This window comes from Bidens hawaiensis, unplaced genomic scaffold, assembly GCF_021521415.1.
Source record: "Bidens hawaiensis isolate Kalapana, Puna unplaced genomic scaffold, B.hawaiensis_p1.1 tig00015924_1, whole genome shotgun sequence".
Classification (NCBI taxonomy): Eukaryota; Viridiplantae; Streptophyta; class Magnoliopsida; order Asterales; family Asteraceae; genus Bidens; species Bidens hawaiensis.
In genome coordinates, this window is record NW_027492431.1 from 81,732 (window position 1) to 96,673 (window position 14,942).

General features: G+C 35.7%; 1 protein-coding gene across 1 annotated transcript; it reads right to left on the minus strand.

The window, feature by feature from the left end:
- Positions 1–2,775: 2,775 nt before the first annotated feature.
- LOC143550098 (putative protein phosphatase 2C 39) lies at positions 2,776–5,318 on the minus strand. The gene is made up of 5 exons (XM_077040827.1): positions 5,203–5,318; positions 5,029–5,118; positions 4,008–4,256; positions 3,651–3,927; positions 2,776–3,119 (listed from the first exon to the last, which is right to left on the minus strand). Exons 2-5 carry the CDS (start codon positions 5,032–5,034, stop codon positions 2,827–2,829), a joined length of 825 nt encoding a protein of 274 aa, XP_076896942.1. The 5' UTR covers positions 5,035–5,118; positions 5,203–5,318; the 3' UTR covers positions 2,776–2,826.
- Between the last annotated feature and the right edge of the window lie 9,624 nt (positions 5,319–14,942).

Genomic DNA, 14,942 nt, shown 5'->3' on the forward strand with positions numbered 1-14,942 from the left:
GCAACAGTGACGATATATATCTTATGTTTTGACCAATGGTGTAACATTGCATTTTAGTTTTGGGAAGAGGTTTGATAAATTCACAAACAAATTGAATCTTTAGTTTTGAAAGAGGTTTTGGCTTTTGATTAATTCGCCGACAATTTGTTGCTAATTAATCATGTCCAACTTTTGTCAAAAGTTTAATGCATTTTAATTGAGGAGGTTTGATAAATTCTCAACTAAGATGAATCTTTAATTAGTTTTCGAAAAAGTTTGATAAATTTGTAGCAGTTTGTTACAAGCAAAATGCATATATGTTTAGTTTTCGAGACGGTGGGTGGTTTGGTAGAGCCGCAGATGCTATGGTGGTGCGGTGCTGTTAATTTGCTGTTGAGGTTTGGATTTGATCGAAGTCGATCTATTTTCAGTCTTACTTATAGATAAGTATCGGTGGAGCTAGGTGTTAAGGTTTGGATCCTCTATAGGTAAGTATTGGTGAAGCAAGGTGATAAGTATAGGTGGAGCTAGGTGTTAAGGTTTGGATCCTCTATAGATAAGTATTGGTGAAGCAAGGTGTTTGAGATTTGGATTAACCTGAAACCAATCTATATTTTTCGGGTTTTACGTATAAATAAGTACTGTACCATACAAATAAGTCAGTATTGGTGAAGCTAGGTGTTGAGATTTGGATTCACTCGAAATGTTGAGATTTGGATTCACCCGAAACCAATCTATATTTTTCGGGTTTTACGTATAAATAAGTATTGTACCACACAAATGAGACATTTGACCCCATTTATTATGCAAATTTTAGTTCATAAACTTTTGACAATTAATTTTTTATATAATCTAAAAAGCTATAAAAGAAATAATAAAAGTTACTAAATCAAATTATACACTAGGCCAAATAAATAACACAATTATTTATAGGGAAGGCCAAAGAAGCAATTAAAAGTAGGTCAATAAGACAATAACTCAATTAAAACATATAAAACCTAAAACAGAGTTAAATAAGAAATATTAAAAAGAAAAGAAAAAAAGAAAAAGAGAATAGACTGATCATTCATGCGATTAGCAGTTTGGAACTGTTCAGTAAATTAGCCCTCCTCAACATATGACAATCGACTCGACTACATCAATCTAGATTTCGTTTTCAAATTTCAAAATCACCAATCATAATCCACCATTCATCTATCTTTGATTTCGATTTCTAAATCCAATGTGAGTACAAAAACATCAAGGGTTAATTTTTGTTTGATTGTGTATATGTTTATCATTTTTGTTTGATTGGCGAAAGGTTAAAAAGAAAGCAGACCAATTTTGGCTATTTGTTTGACCTGACCAAACCCGTTTGGACCTGAAAACTTTAACGTCGGATAGTAATAAGCACCAAAAAAATCCCGAACCTGTAGGAAAAAAATACCTAACACCGTCACGGGGCGGTCAACAGTGGCGGAGCCACACCATCACCACCGGGTTCGGCCGAACCCGGTCCTTTTTCAGTTTTATATATAACCTATAGTGTTGAATTAACGAGCGAAATCATTCTTTTTCGGCGAGTGAACCCATTATCGTTTTAGAAAAGTATATTCGTACTCATTGCTTATAAAAAGTTTAGTTAATAAACAAATAAAAACATCAGCTATCGACTCAGCAACCGATCAAATTTTTTCGTCACCGTTCGTCTCAAGGTTTCAGCCATCGCCAACAACCAATACCTGTTGGTCTATCGTTTGAGAAGTGTTTTTCTTCAATGAAACATGTGAAGTCGGATTTGCATAATCATTTGGGTGACATTATATTAATGATGCTTGTATTTGTTGTATTGCTAATGAGTTATTTTTCAAAGTCGCGATTGAAGATATTTTCATAACATGAAAACAAGTAAGAAAAATTATAATATGCAAAGTCCTTATATATAATGACTTTGTATTTTATTGAATGATAAAGATATATCTTTGCTATGATTGTGATATTACATTTTATTTATCTAACCAAATGATCAACTCGACCCGACCCATTCAGGCACGGAAACTTGGACACCGGAAAAAAAAATCTAGCATCGAAAATTCCGAACCCATAAGAAAAAGTTTCTGCCTCCGTCACTGGCTGTCAAGGATGCCCTGGTGGTGTTTTGTTGTTGGATGTTGAGGATGCATGATGGCAATGGCAGGCGGTTGGTTGATAGAGTCGTGATGGAGGCAATTAGACGGTGATACTATGGTGGTGTGGCAGTGTTTTACTGTTGATTGTTGACGCGGTGGAGCAATCCGTCTCAATGCCAATTCTTTTTGTTGTTCTTGGTCTCTCTTAAATCATCAATTTAGGCTATGATGACACTCAACTAATTGGCATGACAACCTATGTAACAATCATGGCGATGAAATTACTCACATTTTGAGTTTTTTAGTCACTATGTTATGAAATTTTAGTTACTAAATTTGTGTTTTAATGTTATTTTTCTTTTCATTTGTGATTTGAGTAACGTTAATATTTCCAGTTATTCATGTGTCAAAATTTAAGTTACTAATTTTGTGTTAAATGCTATTTTTCTTTTCATTTGTGTAATTTTGAGTAACGTTATTATATTTAGTTATTCATGGGTTTGATCTGTATCACAAACCCAACATTCATGGGAGTGATCTGTGTCACAAACACCCGACTTAACTTTTACGCACCGGTTGTAGAAACTAAATTTAAAAGATCAAATTTGTTATTGTATTTCCGACATACATCACCGGATAATTGAGTTCAAAATCCAAAAGAGACGAAATGAAAACACCTACATTACGTTGATCAAGCCTCAAAACTATACATAAAACATTCAAACTCTCAATAGCATAATCATTGAAACCTAACAACAATACATGAAATATCGTCCCTACTCTTCCTCATCAACGCCTCTTTGATCAACCGCTTTGCTGCTAATCGCGGATCCTCCACGTCCTTCACACAATCCACAGCCTCTTCATTTGACATAACCTTCCAAATACCATCACTCGCCAATATCATAAACTCACTCTCATCATCCACGTCACCTACCCACACATCCGGTTCTGAACTGATGTGTTCTTTTAACCTTCGGTCACCAAACGCCATTGACATTGCTAAATTTCCATCAACACGCGCACAATCCCCTACACACACCAACAATCTTGATTAGCTCAAAAAATGGTAAATAAGTGTGCATATTTTTTATTTCAATAATCTTGAAAGTCATATAAAAAACATAATGAAGTCATATAAAAAACATAATGATAGGTATAGGTATTGAACCTATGCCATGGAAATTTGTATATTTCTCGATCTCTACAATGAATAATAATATAGACCGGACCACATAACCATTATATTCTAACAACCCCTAATATTTATGTAAAAAAATTATAATTGTTAGGTAAGGCTTAGGGGGTGTTTAGGATTGCTTATTTTCACCTCCTTACAACTTATAAACTTTTTGAAAAATAATAAGGTGTTTAGGATTGCTTATATAGTGAGAGAAAAAGTTCCATAAGTTATACTTTTGTAACTTATTAACTTAATGAAAAATTATAAGGAGGCAAAATAAGAAATCCCAAACACCCCCTTATTAGCGTTATCTGGTCCAGTCTATAAATTTTAAATTATTCATTATAGAGATTGAGAAAAAGACTTTCACAACAGGATACCTTGAAATTCTGTTATAAATCCACCCTTTTCTTCAATAACTTTGCGCTCCTTATTAGGTTCATGATCAACCGATAACTGTTTAGCCACACCGTCTTGACAGATAACCGCACGCGAGTCACCAACATTAGCCACCACTAACTTTTCACAATTGACCAAGATTGCGGTAACCGCGGTTGAACCCCCTTTTCGCTTCTTGATCGCTTTGTTCATTATCGTGGAGTCAGTGTACGCATAAGCTCTTTTTATGGCTTCCTCTGGTTCCATCCAAAAGTCGGGCTATCATTGAAGTTATCATAATAAACTTCATTAAAATTTAAATATACGTTATATGGATTGTGTGATGGTATGATCTTTACCTCGTTTATGATGTTGTTGAATAAATGTGAGCGTAAGTATTCAGGAACTTCTTGACCTGAATGACCGTCAAAGACGGCAAACAGGCCGAGTTCGTTGTCGGCAACTTGCTTGAATTGTGCAAAGACATAATCTTCTGCTGAATGAGGCATTTTGCCTTCTACGGATTGATACCCGTGTGTGATTTTTCTGTTTATCTTGCTTCTTCCTTTTCCGGTGTCTATTGTATGTGTGGTTAGCTCACGCTTACCCTATTACAGTTTATATGTATTCATTAATCAATTTGTGTGCATTCAATTTTTTTTAATTTAAAAGATAAAAAAATACAATTCGTTGAATGAAAAAATTCATACTACTATTATGCCGTTAATAATCTCATGACCTATAGCTTATAAGCCGAGAATAATTCACCCCGAAAATATAATTAATGATAATAATGTATAAAACATTTATAATGCTGAAAATATCATTATAGTTCATGCTGAAAATACTCTTTTTTTTTTAAAATTCATATGCCATATGTCACTTCATAGTTACTTCTCTGTTAAACCACACGTAGTGGACTAAGGTCTAAGCATAACCAGGAGTTGTGAAATGGCGTCCCATTTAGCAATGATTAATTTTGCAAAAAGTGACGTAGTAATAAAATAACTCACTAACACTCGTTCAATCATTACACAATTATTACAATTTTTAATATTTTAATATAAATTAAAAATAAAAAACTTTTGATGGCCAACCCTCCCACCTCCGTTGTAAATGCAACGGAACCCGGCCAAAACTAGGGTGTGAGACGTCGTGTGCCTCATTCCACCCGCAACGAAGTTAGAAGTCGCGGTATTTACTTCACCCAAGATATACCAGGTGCAAATTTGAGGAGGGCGATAGCGTAGATACAAGAAAGTCGTCGTTCTAAATTAATTTATAATTTGAAATGAATTATTACAATCTAATTTATTTATCTTTTCAAGTGCCAGTTGCAAATAACAAAATGAAACGACAAAACGATCGTGAGTGTTGTACCTGCATCTTGTGGCGGTGTTCTGGCGAGTGATGTTTGGTGGATTTATGATGACTTTGGTCTGCAGCAGATGAACTCCGGTCACATTCATCCTATCGTAAATCCAAGAATAGTTACAATAATCGTATGAACAAGCAAAATTAAACCACAAAACCCGACAGAGGATTATAGGTTACCTGCTTCTCATGGTGAGCTTCTGGTGATTTATCTTTGGTTGATTTCTGATAAGACGAACTCAAATCACGAATCTCCTGTTATATTTAACATGAATTCAAACAACTTTCATAATTGATGAAATAAAATTATAATATGAAGAGGGTTATTAATTATACGGTACCTGCATGTTGTAGTGGACGGGAAATAAACTCCGGTGAGTGGTGGGTTTGGGGTGCAAGATATATATGTATATATATATATATATATAGGAAGAAACGCCGACAGTATTGGAAGATGAGAAATGGTGTAAAGTTGACACGATGAAGAGGTGGAGGATGACTCACTCACTCTGCCAGCAGCCGACATCTTCGTCTTCTTAAAAATCAAGGGAACAAAGTGACTGAATTCTTTGGACTTGTGTAGAGGAAGCTTAAAATATGAGAGATCACAATGTGAAGCTTTTGTTTGGAGATGATCAGATGATGATTGTATGATTATTATATTATATCGTCGAGAGGCGCCGCCCAACATTTTTTTTTATGGCATAAAGCGAATAAAAAATCCAAGGCATATGCCAAGAGAAAAAGTTGGCCGTTCGTTACAAATTTTTATTCCTTCTACTTCACGTTCATATAGTGAATAAGTTAAATATAAAACCCAAATAATTTCATTATTCTTCATACAAATTATTTCAGTGCATTATAATGTCATATTTGTTTTTAAAAGTAACCAACCAAAATGTGAATACATTTCGCGCAACATGAAAATTACTTGATTGGAAGATGTTGAAAAACATCTTGTAGACGACACCACACAGTTACACATTTGATAAAAATAAGTGTTATAACTAGTACAATATTAAATTGTAATCTTTTAAACTCGAACTAATTTTGGTTGTACTAATTGGAAACTACAATATAGACTCAAGCTATTGAATTAATCTTTAACTAGGTAATCCCGTCGCGTTGCGGCGGCACAACGACGTAAACTTGGTCGGTATCGATGAAGTTCGTTACGACACGGACACTAAATCAACCGGATAAATCTATAGACGTCCAAAACGGTAACGACAAATGTGCAACTTATGATCAAAATGATATGAATCGACGCAAACTTAGTCGGTTTCGACTAAGTTCCTTACGAAACCGACACTAAATCAATCGGATAAATCTGTAAACGTCCAAAACGGGAACGACAAATACAACTTATGATCAAAATTACCCGAATTTGGTCGGTATCAGTAGGTTTGTTACGTATGACACTAAACCTAAAAGTTAGTAGAAGTCCATAATAATAATAGTGGTAGCACTCGTATAGCTAATAATACAAAACATAACATATTTAAAGTGATGTTTATTCGATAGAAAAAACCAGGGTGATGATAAAACTCAGACATTGCGAAAGTGAGTCGACATGAATTCAGCCGGTGTTAGATATGTTGTTACGGTTCTAGAAATAAACCTAAATAACAAATTCGTCAAACTAAAATGCTCAAAACAAAAGAAACACATAAAATAATAAAAAATATAACATAATAAAAAAAAGTGAAGAAGTCTAAGCCTCAAGCTTCGAAGCTGGGCTGCAAGTTGGCTTAAGACTAAACAAAGAATATAACAACCACTACGCTACACAAACATAATTGACTTAAATTCACCATGACTTGAAGAAAACAATACAAAAACTAACAAAAGGCACCTCCTGTGGCACCGACAAATTGGTTTTAATCTATAGGTATAATTAACAAAATAAAAGTACTTGTGAAGTACTATAAAAAACTATTGAATTAATGAGAAAGATAAAAATATTTTTTACACACAATAAATATGGGGTAACTGGCGAGTTGTTTCCCTCCCGTAACACATCCATAAAAACCAAAAATACCGAAAGCTTAGACTATGCGTAGTGAAGGGGCTATAAATAGAGGCGAATTGCGACACGTGACGCCCAGTCAGCAAAAGATGAAAATTTGTTTTTAGGGTGTAATGGTGTAGGGGCTACAAACTAGGCCCACAGTATCTTTTTTATTTATGTTCTTTTTATATTTTATAATTAAACTAAAGAAATACAAAAAAAAAAATATACAACTAAAAAAATATATAATTAAAAAAAATACATAACTAAAAAAAAAAACTAATATCCGTAATATTCGCGCATTTTTTCACGTCGTCGTTGATGCAATAACGCGGCCTCCACGTGAAACCCCTCCGATATGAGGAATTCGTAGTCTTCTTTCATTTGACGTAATTTCAACGTCTGGGCCAGCTTTTCTTGGTGTTTGTTGGATGCTCTAAGCTTGTTTCATATTTCTGCGGCATTTGTTTCCAAACGACCGACCAACTCGTTTGTAAGGCCCCGTTACCGGTGCCTCACGTTTAGACGTTGGATTTACTCATCAACATAGTTCTAATCCTCAGAGTTAATAAAAACATTCGCGTAATATAAAAACTTTCATAAAACATTTCATAACACCCATAACTTATCATAATACAACCTCTCGTCCTTCACAATAAACAAAACATTAAACTTAAACATCTTGAGTCTTCCGATGCCAGCCTCTTATTCAATGCCGCGTGTCCCCTCAAGCGAGCTGTCTCATCCTACTCACCTGCGTGCATACTAAAAGTTAGCTACGCTGAGTGAGTTCTAGTTAATCACACATAATACAATACATACACTTACCTTCCATTATGCATCCGAAGATACATAATAATTACTTTACTAATTCATTTTCATTTCATAAGTTTATACATACGTTCGTACTTTATACTTTCATACTATATAAATTACCGTCCTTTTCTATCTCAGATATTATTAGGGTCCGATCCCTTCCTTTTCTATCTCAGATATTATTAGGGTTTGGTCCCTCTTTCCTTTGTCTAACTAAGATATTATTAGGGTCTGATCTCTTTCTTGTCTATCTCAGATATTATTAGGGTCCTGTCCCTTTTTACTTCCCTATCTCAGATATTATTAGGGTCCTGTCCCTTTTTACTTCTCTATCTCAGATATTATTAGGGTCTGGTCCCTTTCTTCTTTATCTCAGATATTATTAGGGTCTGGTCCCTCTTTCTTCATCTTCGTACATATTGTCTTTACATACCCATAACATACATACATTCTTTAATTATTCATACATATTCATATATTGTACATATATCTATCATACACATTCATCTATCATAAACATACCTACCGTGTTGGCACGTGCAATATCCGAAGATCGTTCACGCATCGACAAGCTTTCATTCACGTTTGAGATATCATACATAACATATAAACCATATAAGGCATACACTTACCAATTAAGGTAAGTGTATTAACCATCACATCGAGTATGCACACAGCCCCGAAAACATAACAAGGAAATGGGGCTAGAAACTCACCTGAATGTGGTTACGTTCTCCGTTAATCGTTATTCCCTTATTGAGTTGTGCACGGCTAACTGTATAATATTTACATGTATCAATTAACTACTACTACTCATATCGTATTTCTATCTTTATATAACCCACAACGAACGGGGTCCGAAGGCAGCGCCCCTGGCAGCGGGGTTCTAGGGGCGGCAGCCCCTAGCGGGGTCCAAGGGGCAGAGCCCCTGGCTGGAGTTAAAATGCCTGGTCAGCTTGAAAAATTTTTATTTTCATTAACTGTCTTAACACGTTTTCCATTATCATTTCAAATCATTATCTAAGTTGGGCTTGTCTAGATAAGCTCCAAGATAATGGGCTAGTTTGTCTAAATTGGATATGGGCTTAGCTTCATGTGGACTTAGCTGATTCAGGCCCAACTGTCCATTATGGTATCTGGGCCCAACTGGACTCAGGCCCAAATCCAAACAGAGAACCGAGAACAGAGATGGCCGAGAACACTGATCTGACCGAGATCTCATATTGACCGAGAACCCCAGTCACCGAGAACTCTCGTTGACCGAGATCCCGTATCTGGCCGAGAACCCTCAATCTTGACCGAAAACCCCCAGTTCAACTCATCTTTTCATTTTTATGTTTCTACCTTGCCCAGTTACTGTTTTAAGGTTCAATTCATGAACTTTTAACCCCTTTTGCCATCATTCATAACTGTTTTATACCCATTACCACCCCGGCTTCAAGATCTAACCCGTTTTAGACATAAAGCTCAAACCTTTGTAGGGTTAAAACGTTCTAGGCTCTAAGGTTTCCTTTATGAACCGTTTATACCTATATGAGTCCATTTCATCCATTTTTAATCATCAAGTTTGTATTTTTGTGAAAGATCTAGACCCGATCTATTCTAGGGTCAAGTTTCAAGGCAAAACGTTCATAAAAATGTAACATTTAAGCTTAAAACGTACCTTTAGAATTCTCTCCGAACCGTGTGTAGCTTGGTACGTGATCTAGGACTTGTTAGCTTACTTGTATGATCGAAGATTCAATATTACAAAGCTTGGTTTTGGGTTCGGATGGTGGCCGCCGGCTAAGGGAGGTATATTTGGCTTAAGTGTGTGTTTTAAGGTGTAGGCAAATGTGTAGAGTGGATGGAAATGGAAAGATTTAGGGTTTAAGTGGTATTTATACTCCCTTAAGCCCATGAACCTAACGCCCATCTTTCTTTTTTAGTCCATGATTAATTCCCTTAATTAGCCTACCTATCTTCCCTTCATTATTTTATTGTTTCTTTACCAAATCAAGTGAACTCGGTTATTATAAGCAATAATATTATTACTTGAAATTTTAGGATGTTACATCGTTTAATTGTCCGACGTCTTCATTGGGCGCCGTATTGATCGTGTTGACGACGAACCTTCCCCCTTATTTTTTCTCGATCTCCCGCGTGGTTGAGGCAACTCCTGTACTTCTTCGTCGTCGGCTAAATTAACCTCGTTGGTTAAATTAACCGCGTCGTCCACGAAGAAGCTACGAGCATCGGAGGGTGTATTTGGTGTGCTCGGATTTGTCGACGACGATGTCTTCAACTTTTTTGAAGACCGGGATGAGCCGGCTCGTCGGGAGACTGGAACGGTTGGTGCCCCGTTCCATTTCGTGCAAAAGCGTAGTTTTTTCCAACAATTTAAATACTTGAACGGTTTCCCGTACCGCCCATCGTTTTGGCCTTGGGCTCGAAAGTCGTTCAAGGCTTGAGTTATAATGTCGTCGTCGTTATGCCCGCTACGCCAGCCGGGCCCCTGCAACCGGTTAATTATCCCGGCAAATTTTTGACAATCGGCGTTAAGCCTTCCAGTGGACTTGAACCGCTTCTTTCCCCCGGTAGTCTTCGGGTTTACCGGTTATCGCGAGCCAAGCTTCAAATACTTTCTTCCAAAACACTCTGGTGGCTTGAAAGTTAGCTACAAATTAAAATTATTTGTCACAATTAGTATACATTTAATAAACACTAAATACATTTTTAATAAATACTTAATATTAAAAAACTTACCGACGTTGGGATCCTCCGAAATGACGATCTAAGCCCTTGCGATGGCCACCACCTCCTCCTCGCTCCATTGCTTGTATGAATCACGTTGCACCATAGGCTCTCCCGGTTGTTTGTTTTTGTGCTTACGGGTCGGCTTTTGGCTTGAACCGGAGGCCCGCGCTGTTTGCGTCTCCGGCACTGTCTCCGGCTTCGACTTCGGTGGTGTAGACCCGAATGCCGACATAAAGTTTCGGGCATGAGATAGTTGGCGTACATGTTTACGTTCGGGTCGGGAAATTGAAACGGATAGCTCGGTTGGTTTATCGGGTTCATCGGGTTCCATTGTAAGTTCACGTTCGGTTGGTTTTGCGAACCATGGAGTTGACCGAAAGCAGGGAATGGGTGGTTTGGTTGGTTCGGGTTGTTTCTATGATTCATTTTGTTAAATTTTTGTAAGAATTTGAGTATGAATTGTGTATAAAGTGGATATAAAATGGAGAAGAAGGTGTATGTTTATATATATATATATATATATATATATATATTGTTTTAATTAATTATTTTTTTTACCGTTGTAACGGTCATAATAATATAATATTATTATTTTTAAACCAAGTCGGCGACAACCCCCCACCCCCGCCTCTTTTCGCACACATATCGTGTGGGGGGCGGTGTTCCCCCTTCTTCTCGCCTCAACCCTCGTCCTACTGCGCACGGCCTTATAAGTGTGGTTCGATCCTTGGCCACTAAGGTTATATGCATGTCACTTTACCAGCTGAGTAAAATGCCCATATTGACAACTAAATCATATAATGGTTTTATAATTCATATAAATATTTTAAAAAATTGAGGCCTCAAAATTTGTAGGGCCTAAAGCTTTAGTCTGGCTTTGTAATACATTAGGGCTGGCCCTAATATCATCTTTTATATATATGCAATGGAAAAGACAAACACGGTGAACGCTGATTCATTTATGTTCTTAAACGTTAGTTCATTTAAAATCGGTTGTGTTCATTAAACTACACCTTTTTAAGTTCATTATCTTTGTTAATATAATTTAAAACTTTTAATATCTAGTCTTGGGGATAATAAGAGAAAATTTTTAAAATTTCTCATTTGTAGGGAAAGATTTTAAATATGTCCCTTTAAAATTTAAATTCACCTTTATCCTTTTACTAACTCGTCTTCGTCTCTAAGTTAAAAAATCGAAACGACATGTTTCTTAACTCGTCGTCTCCCCTCCATATTAGCTCATAACACGTCGCCTCCCCGCCATGTTAGCTCAAAACCCATCGTCTCCACTCCATGTTAGCTCAAAACTCGTTACTTTCCCACTGTGTTAGCTAAAAAAATCCCACCCTATCTTACAAAATATATGGATCCAAAACTTAATTAAAAAAAATTTGAGTATTTTAAATTTAATTGGTTTTAAGTTCTTGTATATTGGATTATTGACAATAATATGATTTAGAAAAGGGTAAATTCCTAAAATGGAACTACTATGGAAAACGATTCCACTTTTGTTCCCCAAATTTTAAATTCCAAAAATGTCCTCATCTAACTCATATTTGACAATGTGTTAGGAAATCAAACGCATCTTTGACGACGTGCTTGTAAAACACATCGTCAAAGATGCGTTAGACTTCCTAACACATCGTCAAAGATGCGTTAAACTTCTTAACACATCGTCAAAGATGAGTTATGTATCCAAATACATGGTCAACGACGTGTTAGCCTCTTGTTTTTTTAATATTATATTATTATATTAATGTAACTAATTTTACTTATATTTATTTTTAACTTTTAATATATAAAGTTTTATATTATTTTGAATGTACCGATAAAACAAGTTTATTTTTATCTATATGTTGGCATAAATTTTATTTGAAACCGTGTGGGGTCAAATTTTATGAGCATCTCAATATTAATTTAACACGGATTGGGTTTAAGTTGTCGGTTCGTAGGTAAAAATAAGTATGTCTCATCAGTATATTTGAAATAATATAAAAATTTATATATTAAAAGTTATAAGAAAAACAAATATAAGTAGTATTAGTTATATTAATATAATATTAAAAAGAAAACAAACAAGATGCGAACACTTCTTTGACTATGTGTTTTAGATGCTACCCGTCGTTGACCATAGCGTTTGGATACCTAACTCATATTTAACGATGTGTTAAGAGGTTTAACACATCTTTACAAACAAGTCGTCAAAGATGCGTTAGATTTCCTAACACATCGTCAAAGATGAATTAGAGGATGACATTTTTGGAATTCTAAAATTTAGTGGACAAAAATGGAATCTCTTTGAATTATGTTCATTTTGGGAATTTTCCCATAAACAAACCACATAAGCAAAACCAAAAAAATAGAATAAAACCAAAAACAAATTGTTAAAATATATAAAAAATAAATAAATAAGATAAAAAAAATCCCAAGAACTAACAATGGCTTTATTCCTCAAGATTTGATCAATACAACTCCCAAAAAAGACCCAACACTTTCCAGGTCCTTATAGTTCTATGAAGTTGCATAAAAAGAACAAGAAAAACACATCAATGATAATTTATCCCTTGAGAACTCCAAGTTTTACCAACGACCCGCGAATGTCGGCAACACTAAACTGATCGGGTGTTTGAATAATGTTAGAACCGTCTTTGGGCCACACGTCTGAAAACGGGTAAATTCTGTTGGCATTAAGTTGGCCGTTAGTATTACTAACGCCATAACAGATTTATGAACACCTCCAAGAAATCCTTCATAATCAGTGTCTCCGCATTCGCTAATTAAAACGACCACTTTTGTTTAAGTCCATACCCCAAGGGAGATATAAGTACATGGAAACGTATTATTGAATGGTGAAAATGTTAAATTGTGGATTGGACCTGTCAAGCATGACCCAGCCCATTACCAGACCCATGAGGCCCGAGTGGTCCTAGAAAAGATCTGCTATATTTATAATAGACGTGTCTAGAGGTGCAAATACATGTTCCGGTTTGGGTCAACAAAAGTTAAAATCGGTTTTGGTTGGAATCACTAGAGTTCGACTCGTTTGAAATTGGACTTTGAGAGGCCCAGGTCGTGTTAGACCAATTTCAAAAATTCAAAACCGGTTGTTGTTGGAAGCGGGTTGAAGAAAGTCAATAATATGGTTTGACCTGTTTAAAAGTGGATTTTGACCGGTTCTGTTTGGGTCTGACCGATTTCAAAAAGTCAGAAAGTATTTTTTTGTGGGAAACGGATGGAAGAAAGTCGAAGAATAGGGCTCGACCCGTTTGAAACAGTGTTTTGATCAAGTTCAAATAGATTCAAAGTATATCCTATTTCAACTCTACGGTTCAGGTCTGTTCCTAATCAGCAAAACATGTTTCTTTGTGCACCTCTAGGTGGGTCAAATGTCAAGGCCCGTTTACTTATGAATCAAGTACGGTTAATACATAATATATTGGAAACAAAAAATGTTGAGCATGTATACACACCTGAGGGCTTGCGAACGAGACGCTAATACCAAAATAACATTTATTTTCCGCCCGTTTTGACAATAAATAACGTGACAATGAAGAGCTTGGATTCTCATCATCTTCCTAAGCTCCTTCACATTTAGAATATGTGCTTGACAAGTCCAATCCATGATTTAACATTTAGTTATTTTTTCATAAATAACGTTATATATTAGTTATTTTTTAGTTATTTAATCATAACATTATTTATATTATTTAACTGTTACTATTATTATATATTTTAAAAATTATATATATGATAGACTCATGAGCTGACTTGAGCTTGATAAGTGAAACTCGGACAAGTGGTCGTTTATTAAATGAGTTGCTTTTAGGCTTGGGCCCGTTTGAGGGCAGCTCGATCGAGCTTTTTCACGAGTCGATACGCAAGCCTTAATCCCAATAGCACTGAAGTGTTGTCTATGTAATTCAGAACTTAGGGTACTTGAAATTCGAAATAATTAACAAAAGAAAAATTGAATTACAAATGTGAGGACACGATGCATTAACTAAATTTAGTTTGCTTACAACATTTTTTCATAAATAAAGAAGGGAATACATTACAGAAAATAACCAATCATATACAATATGTTATTCACTCAAGCTTAAGTTCACACAGTTGTAACAAATTGCAAACTCACAATATAAACACTTAAAGATCATTTTGTACTGGAGTCTATAACTACAAATGTCACATACACCATCTCTTGCAATCCCTTGACGGAATGAAAGGGGGTGTGGATGCACTTTACAATTGTCATGTTCCCCCAAATTTCACATTTACAAACCTATGAATGGCTCTATCACCCCTGAAGGTACCAACATGTGTTTCATACTGAAGTATTGATCGAGCACAAGCCGGATGT

Bases quoted from the DNA above. Each gene is read 5' to 3' on its own strand.
- LOC143550098 (XM_077040827.1), bottom strand. The intron at 3,928-4,007 runs GTAAAGATCATA...CTTCAATGATAG, and splicing joins TCAACAACATCATAAACGAG to CCCGACTTTTGGATGGAACC. The intron at 3,120-3,650 runs GTATCCTGTTGT...TGGTGTGTGTAG, and splicing joins ATTTATAACAGAATTTCAAG to GGGATTGTGCGCGTGTTGAT.